This window comes from Podarcis liolepis, assembly GCF_965112155.1.
Source record: "Podarcis liolepis genome assembly, chromosome: 4".
Taxonomy (NCBI): domain Eukaryota; kingdom Metazoa; phylum Chordata; class Lepidosauria; order Squamata; family Lacertidae; genus Podarcis; species Podarcis liolepis.
In genome coordinates this window covers 46477798-46496379 of record NC_139558.1, presented here as the reverse complement: position 1 = coordinate 46496379, position 18582 = coordinate 46477798, and the positions used below count along the sequence as shown (strand labels likewise).

Genomic DNA, 18582 nt, shown 5'->3' with positions numbered 1-18582 from the left:
CCTTCTTACAGAAACCTAATTTACACATCAGATGTAAGACTTATATCGCCCACAAGGTTTCTGAACTGTCAAGGTTATAAAAAGTGTGATAGATTGTACCTTAAAAACAAAATTCTTACAGGAAGGCTTTATATTTAATGAGAAGAAATGTGTGGAATATTCTCTTTTTAAAGGCAAAAAAAGTAGACTGAAAATGTTCTGTATGGAATCTGCAGAGAGGGAATAATGTGAATGGGCACATTTTTCAGGGGACAAAAAGCCGATGATTCTTCATTTCTTTGCATCTTTTTAAATAGTGGTGTTTCTCTAAAATGGTACCTAGATAAACCCAGTTTCTTCTTATGAATATTTACTGCATGTGCCTGTCCCTAAGCCAGGGGTCTGCAACCTTTAAGACAAAAAGAGCCACTTGGACCCTTTTCCGAAGAAAAAACAACTGGGAACCGCAAAACCATTGCGACATTTAAAACAAATATAGACCTGCATGCGCGCTGCTGCCCTCTGATCTGACAGCGGGCAGGAAAGTGACGTCGGGACGGTGCGTGACTAACGCACGCACCGCCCCCATGCGACGTCACAGCCAGTACAGCGCCCACCACAGTGGGGAGTGTCGGGGCGCACAATGCGCCTCCTCCCCTCGCTAGTATCCGCCCCGGAGCCGCGGCAAAGGTGTAAAAGAGCCACATGCGGCTCCGGAGCCACGGGTTGCAGACCCCTGCCCTAAGCCAATGCACACATTTGTTGAACCTTTCTTTCACCACCAGCAAGCAGTCTGCTTGCGAGGAAAGTAGCTGAAAACCCTAAGAATAAATATGTTTGCCCTTCAGAGCCAACCATTGGAGCTAAAATCCTGGCACACCTCCATCACTTGTATCTTCCTTTAATGGGAGCAATGGGGAATGACAGAAGCCTCCATTGTAATGAAACAATTTGATGGCCTGCTTGATGTCTGGGATGCACACTGATAGCTCAGATCTCAAATTTGGGATCTGCACACTGATAGCTTCTCCCCCCCCCCCGGCTTCCTACCAAGATTTCACTTTAGATAAATGAGAGTGATGCATGCAGTGTCCCATGTACACATGGGTGTTCAGCTTCTCCTTTCTGGTGATAGCATCCTCACCTTTGAAGTTCAGACTCTTCAGGAGCAAAACCCCATGAATTGCACAGAGCTGCAATTTTCCTGATTCATCTACGCCCCCTCTCATGGTGCTGCCACCCTGTCATGTGGCAGGGCTATCCCTATATCTGGGGTTCTAAGCCTTTGTACATTTACTTGAATGTAAGCCTTACTTAGTTGAACTTAACAAGCATATTTTTTTTTGTTCTGCCCATTCAGTAATGGACTTTCTCATTCTTGAGATTCACCAGAGTTTGAACATGAACATGTTGCTTAAGTACTGGGACTAATTTGTTAGCTTTGTTGACCATGTATAAGCTGATCTACATTAATTTTAATTTAATTTGTTAGCTATCTTTTGACAGTGATTTATTTATATGCTGCTCCTTAGTCAAATGCCTACTTATTAGTCATTTTATTCTGTTGGTATTATTTGTGCCCACCTGAGTGACTTTTTGTTTTCTTACCTGTCCATGTTCCCACCTACCTTGTAGGTTACCCAGGGGGAAGAGTAGGAGGTGAGAAAACAAGCACTTTGCTCACGTCCTCAACCACCCAAATTCTTGCTTGCTTGCCCAGTTTGAAGCGAATTAGAGGTGAAGGGCAGAGCAGCTTGACCATCTGACCAGCAAAAAGGGAGGAATCGGTTAAGAACCGTAGTGGAGGAAGCAGTGCACCCTCCTGCCCACATGCCTGCCAAGCTTTATGCTGTAAACCGCCGTATATAAATTTAATGATAATATTAATCATACAATTAAAAAGCTGCCCACTGCCCAGCAGCCATTGCTGCTCCTGCTTCTTGCCCACGCAGCCCACCCATAATGTCTACATTCAGTTAGCATTTGAGCAAACTCATAAATTCATGAATTTATCAAGGGTTGGAAATATTACCAGCTAACTTCCTCGAGAGACCAGCCCGGGGACAGCTGACTGGGGGTGGGCCATTGGAGTTAGCAACCTTGGCATCACCAAGCTCCACTCCCGAGTTTTGGAGGGTGGTGCCAAGCTTATGAATCTGAAGGGATGAGATGCTGCCAACTTGAAGTCCCTAGGGGCATGGTCTGATCACAATTGAAGACCATTCATTTGTGCTGAAAAGTTGCTTGAATCTCTCTCAACTAAATAACTGTGACTTAGTATACAGACTGTGTTGTTTGCTGCACTAGCTACAGATGGAAAACGTGCTCATTGCTCAGTATACCTTTTAAATATTGACACAGAAATATTATGAAATGTGCTTACTAAATATGATTCTTACCATGCTGTCCTTTTGGGATTCCAAGTGATCACAAGGGAACATTTCCCTTTAATGTGGCTTGACTGCACTTTGAGACGGATAATACATGAGGAGAAAATAGTGTATTTCTTCTACCTTTCTCTCCTGTCAACTTTGAGAGGATATGCACTGATGAGCATTCTTATTTGTATTTAACATTTTAAAATAAACTTTGAAAATGAGACGATATTGAATCTCACTCCTATCTACTTCCATGTTAATAGCCAGACTTCGTCTTGTTTTACTAATACAATTTTGGTTTCCCTTTAAAAGTAGTCTTAATGAATTAAGAATCTTTTTATCTCTAGTTTGCTGGTAATTGTTTCTGTCCTTATTAGACCCCTGGGTAGCTTCCTTGTCATCCAGGAGTCGAAGTTACTTCCATAAGGCATTAGCATATTAAACAGATTGGAAAGTGACAAGTTACGGTGTTCTTAATAAAGAAGTAATCAAGGTTTAGAGCATGTCAGCCATATAAAGTAATATACAGTACTTAAGAGGACCTGGAGGCGAGCTATCATAGAGCCAAATACCTTTTTATAGTGTCTCTAAATGATAAATGAAGCAAAATGATTAATATACAGATAACGTTTTTGTCCTGTTAAAATGCAACATTAAATTCATTTCACATTTTTCATTGCAGTGGGCATTTGATTATCTGTCTGGCTCTTTCATCAGTGATACTTTTTATTTCACTTATGTTTTTGTTTGCATTGGATTGACCTTTAAAACAAATAAATGCTTGCATGCAATAAGGGGTTAGTTCGTGCATTTAGCAAATTAAAGTTGCTGTCCTTTTCACTTTCACAAACTCCCATATTTTTTACACCATTTAGAAATGCTCTGAAGTCAATCCTTTTTAAAAAGTTACAGTCATGTTCTGAATGACCCCATCAGAATTTTGTCTTCAGGTGTGCCTTTCAAGATTTGGATGATGGATTGTCAAGAGCACTTAAACATAAGAAAGTGTCTCTTAGCAAGACTTACAAAATGCAGTGTGTGTGTGTGTGTGTGTGTGTGTGTGTGTGTGTATGTGTGTGTGTGCATTCAATGGCATGGCTTTTTCTCATTTCTATTCAGGATTTAATTGAACTGTGGACTTTTATTTTAAAGCCATAACTTGTGTCAAATGCCTTGATGAGTCATAAAAAAACAAAAATGGAAACAGAACAAGAGTGTTTTAGATAGGAATTGTTATATTGGATTAGACCAGTCAATCATACTATAAGAATAAAATAACCTTTATGGGGTTTTAAGAAACTTTTGCCAAAATGTCACATAAATTATTTTCACATGAAATAAAACTAAATGGAAAGGTTATGATCTAAAGTACACATTAAGAAGCTACTGAGTTTTCCTTTTGAAAAGGCACAGGTCAAAGATATATTAAATAAAATTGGACTGGGGTCTATGGGAATCGGTTGTGAACCTGAAAGCCATCAGTTTAAAAATACTGCCTTTACCAAATGAAAGAACACTTGCTATTGAATGCTGGTGTGTCGCGGTTGTAGCCCAGCGCAGCCATGCCAGGGGCTATCACCCTACCCCACATGGCCACTGGAGGACGCCCTCCTCCTTTGCTGACCGGGAGGAATTCTGGGAGCCTGCCCTTTTGAATGAGCCAAGCACGGGCAGGTGAGTGGATGTGGCTCTGACAGCAGACTGGAATGAAAACTTTCGCCCCTGGTCTTCACTCTGGTCCTCTTGATGCTTATTTAAGCAGGCCACAGCCATGCCCAGCAGTTCAGTTGGAGCTGGATTCCCCACCCTTCCACCTTCTTCAACAATTTCTGCTCCTGCTTGATGGTAAGCAGGCAGGCCATGGCATGAGACCTTGATATGGAATTAATTAGTCATTGTATTTGGGGCCAGGGAGGCATTTTCCAGCAGACGAATTGGGCCTTACTGAAGATTTTGCCTACGTCACAGTAACTGTTGCAACTTGTTGGCAGATAAGGCATTGGGTTGGATCCTTAGCTTAGGTTGGTGGTTGGAAGCCAACCTCCCTGCTACAAAGAATAAGTACCCTGGTTAATGGTGGTCCTGGTGGGATTATCCGGATTTTATGTATATTATAGCATGACCTTAATCTAGGTTTGACCCAGCCAAAATAATCAACCAGCAATCAAGCTGGTTGATTCAGGATACATACCCAATGCCTGCAGCAAAGCCTCCTTACATCTGTAAAATTGTGGATTATTTGAACCCAATATCCTTGTCCTGTGTCTTTATAGATCATCCTTGCATTGGAGCCCACCAGTCATGGGCTCTCTGCAATTCAGTCTGCAACAAAGTCACATGATTAGTAGACGAGTATTGTCTAAACTTAGCACCACTCTCTCTTGTCTTCAAGTCGAGTACAATAATACTTTAATCTTGTAAAGATTGTTGTATAGCTAATTAAGGTTATATCTGTGAAGCAGGTTAATAATAATGATAATGATAATTTATTTATACCCCGCCCATCTGGCTGAGTTTCCCCAGCCACTCTGGGCGGCTCCCAATTGAGTGTTAAAAACAATACAGCATTAAATATTAAAAACTTTCCTGAACAGGGCTGCCTTCAGATGTCTTTTAAAAATAGAATAGCTGCTTATTTCCTTGACATCTGATGGGACGGCGTTCCACAGGGCGGGTGCCACTACCGAGAAGGTTGGACAATTCAAGTGCTATATAAATGCTAAGCATTATTATTATTTGTACAAATGCCGGTGTGGTTGCTTGAGAGCAAGCAGGCAAGACTACCCGTTGGTCTTTTCAAGGCTTTATTATCTGTCCAAAATGTTCACAATGCAGATCGACTCTTTTCCATGTCTGCTCAGTCGCTAGCAGAATCTGGGAGTGGGCGGTCCTTAAACTTTCCCCAGCAGAGCAGTTTTTTGACCCCCATCCATGCCTCCCCTCTCTGCGCATAAGCCTACTGCGCAGAGAGGGCATGGGCAAAGGGGGACCTGCCTCCCACCCCCCGCTTTGCTCAGGTTTGGTGTTGCGGCTTTCCCTTGCATCTTCCGAGCCCTGCATCCCTTCCCCACTGGAGGCGTGCCTTTGCTCCTCCTCGGAGGACCAGCTGCTTCTCTCGATCTTTGGCGGCTCCCTGTAACCCAACTGCCCTTCCACTTCCCACCTCTGAGCTGATGGCAGTTCCCTGACATTATTAAATTAACTTGAGAGACATTGTCATATTAATGTGTATCCTTACCAGTGGCGTAGCGTGGGTTGTCAGCACCCGGGGCAAGGCAAGTAATTTGCGCCCCCTAACCCGTGGATTTGCGCCCCCTAACCCTAACCCCTAGATGTTGTGCCCAGTGCGGCCGGCCCCCCCCTGCACCCCCCACGCTACGCCACTGATCCTTACTTAGGTATCTATGTGGAGTCCCAAATAATAATGCCCTGAACTGAAATGCCTTTAGGAATCAAATTTTATAAACGACGAATGACCCTTGAGGGTTTTTTTTTAAGGCAAAACTGTTGGCAGCAGTCTTTCTGCAGTCAAATGCCTCCTTGCATGACTATGTAGCTACAATTTATAGTCCTACAATTGCCATAATCCTTGTCTTCTGTCCTTACCCTTTCCCTCTAAGAAAAAGGATATGTTTCCACAACATGTGGGTCCCACTCCTTTCAGTCTGCAAGTCATAGGCACACATCCCAGTCTTTGTACCATTGGTTTTTTTTCTTATCAGAGGACATATAATGATTGCTCTAGTGCAGTTCTAAGGAATGATATGGCCACCATGTTGAAGCCCATCTATGTTACCAGCCTACCCTGAGGAGCTGTGGCTTTCTCCAAACCATCACACACATTTATTTATTCATTTTGCTATATATGGTGTAATAGGGATGGGGAGGGGGATGACTACCAGGTCTTGAAATGTGGAGGCAGCTGCCACAGAGAGTGATTTAAAACCCTTCCATGCATCAGCTGTGGCATGTCCACAGGTCCTTTGTTTCCATCTTTTATTAAATGTGATGATTTTGCAAAGTTCCTAAAAGCAAGAAAGATCCAGGGACATTTCTCATGCCTGTCAAAAGTAATTTTTAATATTATGGTGCATGACAAATACTTCATGCTCAGTGTGAAACAAATTTTTGGATTAAAAAAAATCTATAAAGTTTCTACCCTGCTTTAAAAAGAAGAAAATGAATATGTTTGCAAATTGTGAAGAGGCACAAATTCAAGAAAACAACACCTCTCTCTTCCTAGTGTATTCACTTTTAATATTTCAATAATATATTAATGATACTTCAATATTCAGTTTTGGGTAGCTTCCAGTGTTCCTATGCCTGCCCTAAAGAAGGTCTAAGTTTCATCCTAGACATAAACCAACTGCATGACTTAGGCAAACCAATCTGTTTCCTCATACTCCATTAGTAATATGGATAACACTGGTCAACAACAAATTTGTTGTCTGCGTTTCTTCAGCTGATTTAGGACGAATCTGATGCGCTGAATCCAAAAATCACATTGGTTTTGCTCAATCACGTCAAGTTTTTGAGCTATGGCCACATGTCTTTTTTACGTTTTTGTTCACATGTACGCTTGTGTGGAGCATTTTAGAAGAAGTTGGTGGGGGTAAAATGCCTTGTCAAATAATTGTTTTGATTGGAAATGATTATTTTAATGACAAGAAATATTCAGGTCCGATAGTTCTGGGTGATTATGTCGAAAAGGGATCAGTTTGAAGTCATAAAACCTCTAAATCTTCCATAAATTGGTGCAGCAAAGCATAAAGTTGGGGGGTCAAAACTAAGTTAATGGGCAGCCGCCCCACGAAGTATCCTGATCTTCAATCAGCACGTCGTCCTGTACCTCATTGTGATGAAATTCCAGTGCCTATCTTCGGAGAACTTCCTGACATTAGTGACGAAGATGCCTCCAGTGTTGAAGGACATGAAGAAGAAGAAGTGGTTCTTGAAGATGATGCTCCACATCCATTTTCCCAAAAGGAGTTGAATGATCTAGTTCACGACCTCAGCTTGTCAAAGGACTCTGCCAAACTGTTGGCATCCAGATTGAAGGAAAAAAACCTCCTCTCTGACAGTGCTCGCATCAGCTTCTTCCGCAACAGGCATCAAGAGTACCTCCGTTTTTTCTCGGAAGAGAAGGACTTGGTGTACTGTGCAGATATTGTGCAGCTTCTGCTCAAGCTTGGAGTGCCACAGTACGAACCCAAAGATTGGAGACTGTTCATTGACAGCAGCAAGCGATCACTGAAATGTGTTCTTCTACACAACGGCAACCAGTTTGTCTCTATACCTCTGGCTCACTCAAGTACACTGAAGGAGAACTATGAAGCGGTGACGTATGTGCTGGAGAAAATTGGTTATGATCAGCATAAGTGGTTTATTTGTGTTGACCTGAAGATGGTGAACTTTTTGTTGGGACAACAGTCTGGCTTCACCACGTACCCATGTTTTCTGTGCATGTGGGATAGTAGGGACCGTGCTCAGCATTACACGAAGAAGGACTGGCCTGTGCGGGAGGAATTGGTGCCTTGCAAAGAAAGGAATGTCATCAACGACCCTCGGGTGGACAGAGACAGAATACTCTTCCCACCGCTGCACATCAAGCTCGGCTTAATCAAGCAGTTCACCAAGGCTCTGGACAAGGATGGTGACTGCTTCATTTACTTGTGCCAGGCTTTTCTAGGATTGACCATGGAGAAGTTGAAAGCTGGCATCTTTGACGGTCCTCAGATCCGGCAGCTCATCACAGATCCAGAGTTTGGAAACTCAATAAACGAAGTGGAACTGGAAGCGTGGAAGGCATTTGTTCTGGTAGTGAAGAACTTTCTTGGCAACAATAAGGCCAGAAACTACGCAGAACTTGTCAACAACATGCTGACTGCTTTCAGAAACCTGGGCTGCAACATGAGGGTCAAGATGCACTACCTATTTTCACATATGGACTGGTTTCCTGAGAACCTGGGTTCAATGAGTGACGAGCAGGGGGAGAGATTCCATCAGGACATGAAAGAGATGGAGACCAGGTATCAGGGTCGCTGGGACGCAGTCATGATGGCTGGCTACTTTTGGACTCTGAAGAGAGACCTCCGTGCCGCTGAGCATTCCAGGAGTTCCAAGAAACAGAAGTTCAAGCCCTGAAGTTTGAAAAATGGTGAAGCAACATGCAATTTACATGTACTTACCTTTATCAATGCCCACCATTCGGTTTACAGAAAACCTGACCTGATGGAGAGAAACGGATGCCATTTCCGGATTCAGCAGTGCAAAAATACCCTAAATCAGTTGTAGAAATCTAGACAACATTCAAAAAGTAAAAAATTGTTGCCCAGTGTAATAAAACCGGCCTACATTACACACTTGTTTTAAGGATAATTGAGATAATGTAGGTGAAGCTCTCTGAGCACTGAGGAAAATGCTACATAGTTGGGGATGACAGTGGTGTTATTGAATGCAACTAGAACAATTGTTTTGCCATTACTTTGCTTTGTGTGTGGGTTAGGGATGGAGCTGGTCCTTGCATTTCTGACTGATTTAAAGCCAATAAGGAATATGGAGTATATGTCAGACACCTGTGTATCAATAGTTGTTTTCCCTAAGGGGGGAAAAATGCTAATGTGTTTTTTCGCATTTAGTTTTTCTTTTCGATTTGTTTTTACTTGCTATAAATCACTGTAAAGCTTAGCTTAATATATTTATATTGAAACATTTTATTTTTTAAAAAAAATCCCTCATAGAGAATTGTCCCTTCCCTGGTTTTAAAGACTCTCTAGAAATCATACCTTATATACGTTATTTAGTTACTTCCCTTAACTTTCTGTGTTACTGCTTTCTCTTCTTGCCCTTGGAATAATTTTCAAGAATAATTAGCTGGTATCAGAAATTAATGTAATAATTAGTAAGGCTTTGATGAACATATCAAAGGTTACACTGGCATCCAAACTGCTTTGCTGTATTAGAGTGTAGATCTCAAATATACTGCAACTTTGATCTTCTAGCCAGTACAGAGAAAGAGAGAATTATCCAAACAACTTAAGTGCATAGAGTTATGGCTTATCTGTGACTGCAGATTTTGAGAATCTCTACATGATCTATTCAGATTCATCATCATCATTTTATACCCCACCTTTTCCCTATCAGGAGCTCAAGGCGACTTACAGATAAAATAGGAACAGCTTTATGATCTCCATGCATATAATATATGCAATCAGGGTTTATTTTTTTCAAAAGAATGTTCTGCCAGCAAGTGAAACTGACAGACATTAAATGCTTGTTTTTATTATTTCATCATGTTGGTACAGGGATTTTCAATAAAAATAAATTACCTTTGAGCATGCTTGGCTGATACCATAAAAATATAAAAGATCAATTTGATTGATGGTAGAAATGCTTCTCATTATGCTTAACTGTAAAATATTGTAGCATTCAGAGACAACAGGAAATGAGATTCATGAAACTATTCAAAAATATATGCATGGGTTAACTATGTGATAAGAGAGAACTCATGAAAGAGGCTGTATTATTTTAACAGTCATCATGAATTTTGGTGACATCTACAAAGCAACAGAAGATGTTTCTACATTAATATTTTATGTCTAATCATGAAATATCTTCCCTTGTTTTGGACAGTATGCCAGAAAGATCTGCATATTTTGACATTGAAATACAATTTATTCATGAAAAACCAAGTTCCACTACAGTATAATACATGTACCAAAAAATGACTTGTTGAAAATTAAAGCATTACTTGATTATGTAGTGGTTCTAATCTAATTTGCTAATCCAAGGGTGTTTTTTAAAAAAGAAAAGAAAAGAAAAGCCTCTATGAACCCGTGCTTATTGTGACAACCACCTCTGTGTTTCCCCAGATTTAGGGAATAATTTTAAGATCAGTTCCCAATGATTTGTAATTGGAAATGTTTTCCAGTTACTAAGTCCATTCATTTTTGTTGGTATCCGTTCATTAGTAACAATGAATGAATACTAGCTGCAAATAAAATTTCAGGCAAGTTTAGGAGTTTGTTTGCTAAATACAAGTAAAATAGTAAAATAACATGCTGATTTACTTTACCCTTTAGGATATCAGAATTCTAGAAAACCCACATCAGTGCAGATGACGCTTGCGGTCCCTTTCAACCCTGCAATTCTATGATATCTATTTACTTTACTTACTTATTTCATTTATACTCTACTCCCCCCCCAAAGAGCTACAAAGTGGTGTAGATGGTTCTTCACTTCCTCATTTATTTCCCACAACAACCCTGTGAGGTAGGTGAGGCTGAGAAGCAGTGACTGGCCCCCAAGGTCACCCAGTGAGGTTCAAGGCCAAGTGTGAATTCGAACCTTGGTCTCCCAGGTCGTAGTCTGACACTCTAGCCACTATACCACTCTGACTCTTAATTGTACACCTAACAGCCTGTCAATTACCATGTTTGACAATAGGGGCTTGCGTGGGCATGCTTTTGCTTTTACAACCAATTTATTAACATTAATGCCCATAAAAATGTGTATTCCTATTTCCCCCAAACGAATGTCAGAACATAAAATTTTGTTTCTGTATATTTTAAAATATCTTATTCATAATTCATGTGCACTAAACTAGACATAATCCAGAACTGCATGGAGTTCTGAGGCTCACAAGAACATCAAAGTGCACAGAACTGCCCTCTTTTATGTTGTGAGGGAGAGGAATGTCATATCCATTGGGTATACCAAATATTACCCAACATACAGAATACAATGGGGATACCTGCATACTTGAACTGCCCGACTCCTTGTGAATTGAAGCCACTGTGACAATTCTGGAAGTCAACCAAGGAAGAGATATAACGGCTTAATATCAAACATCTAAACATTGCTAGGTTTTGTTCATACAACCTTTTGCCGTAGGTAAACAAATGGACTTAGGGAAATCTATTTATATGTAGAGCTGTTACAATAATCTTAACTGTATATGATTTTTATTATTATTATTATTCAATGGTATATATATTTTATAAAAGCAGATATTATTTTTCATTACACGGTTACTTGTTTTACAATGACTATTAGAGATAGTTCTAAAGAACCTTATATAGCAGATAGGAGTAAGCCACCAGGCAGTTTGTATATGCTTTTATCAGCTGGTAATTCTTTGTACAAATGCAAAATGATGCATGCAACTGTCCTTTAAAAACTTGCTATGCTTCACTGAGAAATTATATATTTATATGAATCAGAATGCCATCTGTGGTTACAGTACATTAGTTAAAGTAAAATTACAAGGACTATCAATCCTGTTTCCAGTATAAACTGATCACCATCTGTGATCAGGAAGAATTCCCCTCCTTCTACTCCATCTATGCAATGTTATGCAATTAAATGCATTATGGAAGATTTATATCCCTATAAATCAACCAGTAATGTTTACTCTCAGTATCTATTAACATTACAGAGCCTTTTTTGTTTGTTTGTTTCCCACAGGGAAGTAAGTTGTCCCTATTAAAAGTTATCATTTTGATCACTTTTAGCCATTGTAAATGGTCGTAATTTAAAAATGTGTGTCTAACATTGTAGTTTCATAAGCTGCTACCCGGCCAGTGTCTATGTGCTGCCTGCACTTATGTTGCTTAACTGATGGTTTGGCACAGGGCATTATTTTAAATGTATGAAGTAGTGAGGAATTTCCTCATCAGCAATCATGAATTCTCCACCAGTGAGCTCAAGCTTTCCCTCTTGTAAAATGCCCCTTTCAGCTCCCTCTGTTTTTTCTTCAATATGAGAACATCACTACATTATGTGATTATAACTCCCACTAATTTGTTGACATTGTTGTGGACAGTAATTGTGTAATTTCAGCAACCTATGTGATTAAATGTTTTACACTGCCTCACAACATGGGATCCAGTCACAAGGAAGTAGTTACACCACACTGAACATATACAGTTGTACCTTGGTTTAGTTCTCGAACGTTTTGGCTCCCGAACGCCGCAAACCTGGAAGTGACTGTTCCAGTTTGCAAACTATTTTTGGAAGCCGAACATCCGACAGGGCTTCTGCAGCTTCCGATTGGCCAAGCTTCCTGCAGCCAGTTAGAAGCTGTGCTTTGGTTTCCAAACGTTTTGGAAGTCAAACGGACTTCTGAACATATTCTGTTCGACTTCCAAGGTACGACTGTACTGTAGTATACCGTGCACAGAGCTACAGTTTCCAGCACTCTTAATAACCTACAGTTCCCAGGATTCTTTTGGGGAGAAAATGTATGCTCATTCTGTATACAACCATAGTGTGTTAATTTAATATTGTTTAAATGCAATTTTGAGAATCACATGTGCACTACTTATGGCAGTTTTACCACTCATGTCCTCCTTTTGAATTTGAAATGAAAATGGAAGAATAATAGAATTATAGAACTATAGAGTTGGAAGGGGTCCAGAGGCCCGACCCTCAGCAATGCAGGAAGCCTGCCCACAGCCATCTCTGGGTTAACTCAAATCACCAAGCCAGATGCACTGACCCACTGTGCCATTATCACACTTTATCACACATTATCATGTGTCAAAATAAAACTTTCCCTTTCCCTTTCTCATCTGCGTAATTCATTCACATTAAATAAACTGCTACATGCTCACATGCATTATTTGCAGATCAGAATTAAGGTTTACAAAAACATTAGCTCCTGCATGTGTATGGTCTCTGAAACTTGCCTACGGACAGTCTACTTTTGCTTTTAAAATTTACATCTCAATTGCATCCTTACCACTGCCGTGTTGCTGTGTATTAGGCTGCTGTGTATAAGTTAGGCAATGTATACTGGCTTGATTTACTTGTCATAAGAAACTGCCCTGTGCTTGAAAGTGTTTTAGACTAAATTGTTTTATCATTATGAATTTATTTGTTACTGTAAAAGCATTAATTTTCACAGACTTGCTGCTGCTGCTGCTGATATTATATCATTTACATAGATGTTTAATTGTAACTGGACATTAAAGCAATGTCTGGATAAATCACCTAAATCCTGTAATCCGAATGTTCTGTGCAACTGAATGCATAATGTGCTTCTTCTTTTTCAAAACTCAATATAAAGCACTTCCTTAGAATACTAGTTTGGATTCCCCTTACAAATATTTATGTGAAAAGAAACCCACAAATATACCAGTGAACCGCAACATCTCACTGTGGTAAAAAGTAATTTAAACGTTTAAAGTTCAGCCTTTGTCAAACAAAGAAGAAAAAAGTAATGTTGATTAAATAGTTTGGGCAGGCATCCAATTTCACTATTCTTTTCTAAAAAAAAAAAAGTACAGTCCCACTCATTTTTCAATTGCAAGCTCTAATTTGCTGCTGTCTTCTAATTCCTCAGACTATAGAGTTTGTGCCAAGAGTACTAAACCTGAAAAAGGTGTAGTATAACATAGTTTAAAGCCCATAAACATGACTGTTGTTGCCATAAGATTCCATTTTGCTTTCTATGATTTTTAAAATTGACATGAAACCCCATATCTGGAGAATTGTGCTATGTGCCTTCATTATGTGCTGTGTGGATGACACTCAGCTCTATGTCCTTTGGGCATCCACAATTCTCAGGTAAAGTGCCTGGAAGGACGGTGTTGGTTCTACTCCAGGAACCAGATAAAGCAGATTATATAGCTCACAGTAGGAAACATCTGGCCTGCAGACCTAAATAGTCCTGCCATACTTCCTCATCTGGCAAGGCCATTTTGGCCAAGCAAAACCATACCCATTTACTCTACTCCTGACATCAGAAAGTACAGACATGGCGGGACAAAAAGGGGTCTGAAGCACTTTTAAGCCCTGAAAATTAGGTTTCAAATGACATGCAGGACTCCCTGCAAAGCCTGATTTTCAGCTGATTGTAGGGTCTTCAAAGCATCACACAGAACTCTATGCATTCACCAGCAATGACTAATTGCCAGGGCGTTCAAAGAGCTGCACACAGTGTGCTTGCACCCCGTGGTTTAATTTAAGGTAAAAACATTATGACATCAAGTGAGTGTCCCTGCTCACCTGTCAAACTTGACCCAGGAGTGGGGGGTGGGGGGAGATCCAGTTTATTGCCTTTGTTCTAGAGCCATTTCAGTCTGCATTCAGAGCTGGATTTAATACTGAGACAGCTTGGAGAGTCTGAAAGCTGACCTTTGAGAGGATAGAATCAGGGGAAGACATGCAACCCTATTGATTCCCCAACTTCATACAGTGGTGTGCATTGAAAGGGAAGAAAATAATAGTTGCAGTTTTAGTACTATTTTAATTGAGACTGTAATCACAGATTTAAGGGACTATGAATCTGCATTAACCGAGTTTATCATGTATACTAACAATGTTATCTCTATGTTTAAAATAAATAGTTGTGTGTGTGTATAGGAGTCGCTTACTCATGATTTCCACCCTATCCTTTTCTGTACTAGAGACAGCGGCATTTAAAACCTTTGTTTTAATATAGTTGTCACTATTGCCACTACTTCACCATTCCTTATGCTTTAGTGAACTGGCTCTTTCAGAGGCAGCATTTTTTGACAGGATACACTGCTTTCTGAAGTGTCAATTCAGCAAGGCAAAGGACTAATGAACTAACATCAGCAAAGAGGGAACTGCAGTGAAGATATTTTTAAAACTGCAAACTCTTTTGAAGGCTTGAAGTAAGAAAGACATCAAGGCAATTGCAGGACTCTTGCCTCTTACTGTTATAAGCAAATAATAATAATAATAATAATAATAATAATAATAATAATAATAATAATAATAAGGAGAGAGAGACAGACAGACAGACTACTTCCAGGCACAAGAGAGCTGTTGGCAAATATTGGAGGCTCCCATTTTTCAAAACTTTCAAAATGTAGTTATATGAAGCCTTTTGAAAGCTGCTGTAGCATACAAGCTAGGAGACTAAGCTACAAATCAGGAAGTTTCTTGTTTGAAACTTGCCTCTGCCGTGGGCTCATTGCATGGCCTTAGACAAGCCATTGTCTCTTGGCCTCAGTTCTCTGATCTGTCAGGGTAGTTGTAGAGGGATTCTAACAATGGTTTTTTAGGGGTTCCAGTCATGAGGAGATTTCTAAGCAATCTCAGCCAAACATGCTTACAATCCTCCATATCTTTGCATCCATAGCACAAAAGGACCTTGGGAGTAGGACTTGCATGTGCAGTTCAAGTGCCCTTTTCAGAGATTCACAGTAATGCCTAAAGAGAGCTAAAAGTTTTGCTATTTCTTCTAAAGCTTGCTTATCCATTTACTTTGTGATGTGCAATCAGAATTTATGCCCAAATCAGTTAATGTTGTGCAGCATTTTAATTTTAAGTTTTATTCACTCGTTAGCAATATTTATCTTGACTGTTCAATACATTTTTTAAAAAATCTGAGGCAAGTTTACATAATTTGAAAACATTATACAATTCATAGTAATGCAATTCACACAGATACATTTAAAATAAATAACAACAACTAAAAGTGATTGTCCACTAAAAGTGATTGTCCACTAATAACAATTAATAAACAAAATAAGGTCATAAAAAGGACCATATACACCCCCATTAAATCCAAGTGTTTCAACAAAAATAAGCTGCTTTTATATTACCATACCATGAAACCTTTTTTATCTGGTCACCTTCTCTGTTTTTAAAATCCATTTAACATTCTGCCACATGATGTTATTGTATTCGTCGTTTCACTTAGGCTTCATTAAGATATGGCATACTTGCACAGTTAATCCAGAATTAGCATCACACTTTACAAGTGCTTTAATCTCACAAACTGGCCCATACATAAGTGATCTCTTTTATACCCCAATTTTTCAGTCTAGATGTTCATTTTTCTAACATGCAGATGCTGCACACTGTATTCAGGCAAGCATCTTTTAAACATGATATTAGGTGCACACAACATTTATATAAGCAGGTTTTTCTCTACCATGCTTGCATTTGGCATAGCACATTTTGATCTGGTCATTGTACTCCATTTTTATCAGATTATTTGGTTTCTTGCAGGACCTCCAGGATGGCATTGGGAAACAGCAAGCTTTTGTCAGAACACTGAACATCGCTGGGGAAGAAATTATTGAGCAGTCATCAATAGCCGATGCCAGTGTATTGAAGGGGAAACTGGGAAGCCTGAATTATCGGTGGAAGGAACTCTGCAAACAACTGGCAGAGAAAAAAAAGAGGTGAGCTAACATAGCAAGTAAATGTTATTTTTGATACTTCAGGCTCAGTTCTAATAATTGAAAAAATCTTAACAAATTACAAATTGTTTTGTTAGAGTTTAAGGAATTTGCTTAGTAATTGTGTTATATAAATCTGTGAAATCCTTTTTTTAAAGAAGCTCGTGAACAATGAACATATCCATAGCTTCCCATTATATGTGTTTTTTGTTTATAATCATAAAATATTGCCACTACCGAATTATATTATTATTATTAGTGCTTTATTTTTGCATTTATTTATTTTTGAAAAAATTATAAATAAAGCAAGCATTGGATTTTGTTTCAGCTTTTTCTAAATATTTAGCAAAATCTGCAAGTGTACACTTAAAAATATAGGGTCAAAATGTGAAATTTTATTATTGTAAGGTTGGACGTCATTCCAACTGAAGTGTCTTAAGTTAAGCCACCACTAACTTGTCCCATTTATTTCAGTGGGACCTAACTGCAGTTTATCTAATGTAGACTGCAGTCCTATACCACTTTCTGTGAGTAGGCCCCACTGAACTCACTGGGATTTACTTCTGAGTAATCATGTATGGGATTGTGCTTTTAGTCTGAATTTAACCTGGATTTGATTGGAATACACCAGTCTGCATGTGACTAAAGCACATATGTGAACTAAACACAGTGGCTTTCTTCCAAGTAAACATGTTCAGGATTATAGAGTTTAATGAAACAAGCAAAACCTGTTCATGATACAAGGCTGCCCTGCTTTGCATGCTGAGTTGGCTGTGAGCACCAGTGAACTCAGTGGAATTTACTTTTGTGTAACTGGAAGTATACAGCTGGGTTAAAAGTATACAGTTGGGTTAAAAATAACTTACACCTAATTTATAAAACTGTATTATTACTATTACATGTGAGTGTGTGTCAAAACTATATTGATCATTGTTTCGTAGCAACCCTTTCAGGATGTTTCAAATGAAAATACAGAAAAGTGAGCAATTTCTCTGTAAAAAGCAACACTACCCTGTTTCAGTTAGATTGACAAAGCACAAAGAAGCAGCAGAATAAAATGATTTCAATATTTACTTGATATTACTACTTGATAGCACAAGGAGTTGGTCTGGAAATCTGGTTAGATATTTTGTCAGGAAATTACTGTGATTCATAAAGAATTTTGTTGTTCTGAAAGGTTGAAATATAATTGCTGCTAGCTTACAAGAGAAAATAAGGTGTCTATCAATAATTTTGCAGGTGTGGTTTCAAACCCCCCCCCCCAAAAGCAAGAGATGTCGAAGGACAAAATACAGCATACTTTGTTCAGCTCTTTATTTTTACAATAGCAATGCCCCTTTTAATTTATAAGTTTGCCTGAGCTGCACAGATGTTCATGTGAACAGGAAAACGTGGAAGGTTATTGTTGAATTCAATTTCTCTTGAAATGTGTGAGATACTGAATGTGCCAGAGGTAAGCTGCAGCAGTAGGGTGCTAAATGGCTGTTTCTGCCACACCTTCACATAACTGATCGTAATGTTTCACATGCAGCAGTACTTGAAAGATTATTTCTCATATACCGTACTTTTCCGTGTATAAGACGAGGTGTTGGGTTTTTTTTAATGTAAAATAATAGTCAGGGGTCCTTTACCTTTACCTTTTTAATGTTCAAAAACGTGCCTTGTCTTATACATGGATAGTGAATGGGGTGGGCGAGTGATTGGCTGCAGGCACAAGCAGGAGCTTGTCATCAACGACTTGGTGGGTGATTGTTGGCTGCTAGAAGGGCTTCTTTGGATTGGCTGCTGCTGCTCTAATTGGGTTGGTGATTGGTTTCTGCAGCAACGACTGCTGTGGATTGGCTATCTCTGCCGCGATTGGCGGCTGCTGTTCTGGGAGTCTTTTCTCAGGCGGGTCTGTGATTTTGATGTGGGGAATGGTCCATTGGTGATTGGCTGTTACTGTGGGAAGTGGGCGGCTCAACAACTCTGGGCAGTCCTCCCCAAAAAGCTCAACAACCCTGAGCCATCTGCCTCCATTTTCTTAAATTTGAGTCCCCCAAAATAGGGGACGTCATACATGGGGG

At 39.6% G+C, this 18582-nt stretch overlaps 1 protein-coding gene across 23 annotated transcripts in view; it reads left to right on the top strand.

The window, feature by feature from the left end:
* The window catches only part of DMD (dystrophin), a 1010042-nt gene that overhangs the window by 646768 nt on the left and 344692 nt on the right, over positions 1 to 18582 (top strand). For all 23 annotated transcript variants that reach the window (XM_083498284.1, XM_083498278.1, XM_083498289.1 and 20 more), the window contains one exon: positions 16344 to 16519. In XM_083498284.1, the coding sequence (XP_083354410.1) occupies positions 16344 to 16519 (176 nt within the window). The remainder of the gene's footprint in view (positions 1 to 16343; positions 16520 to 18582) is intronic.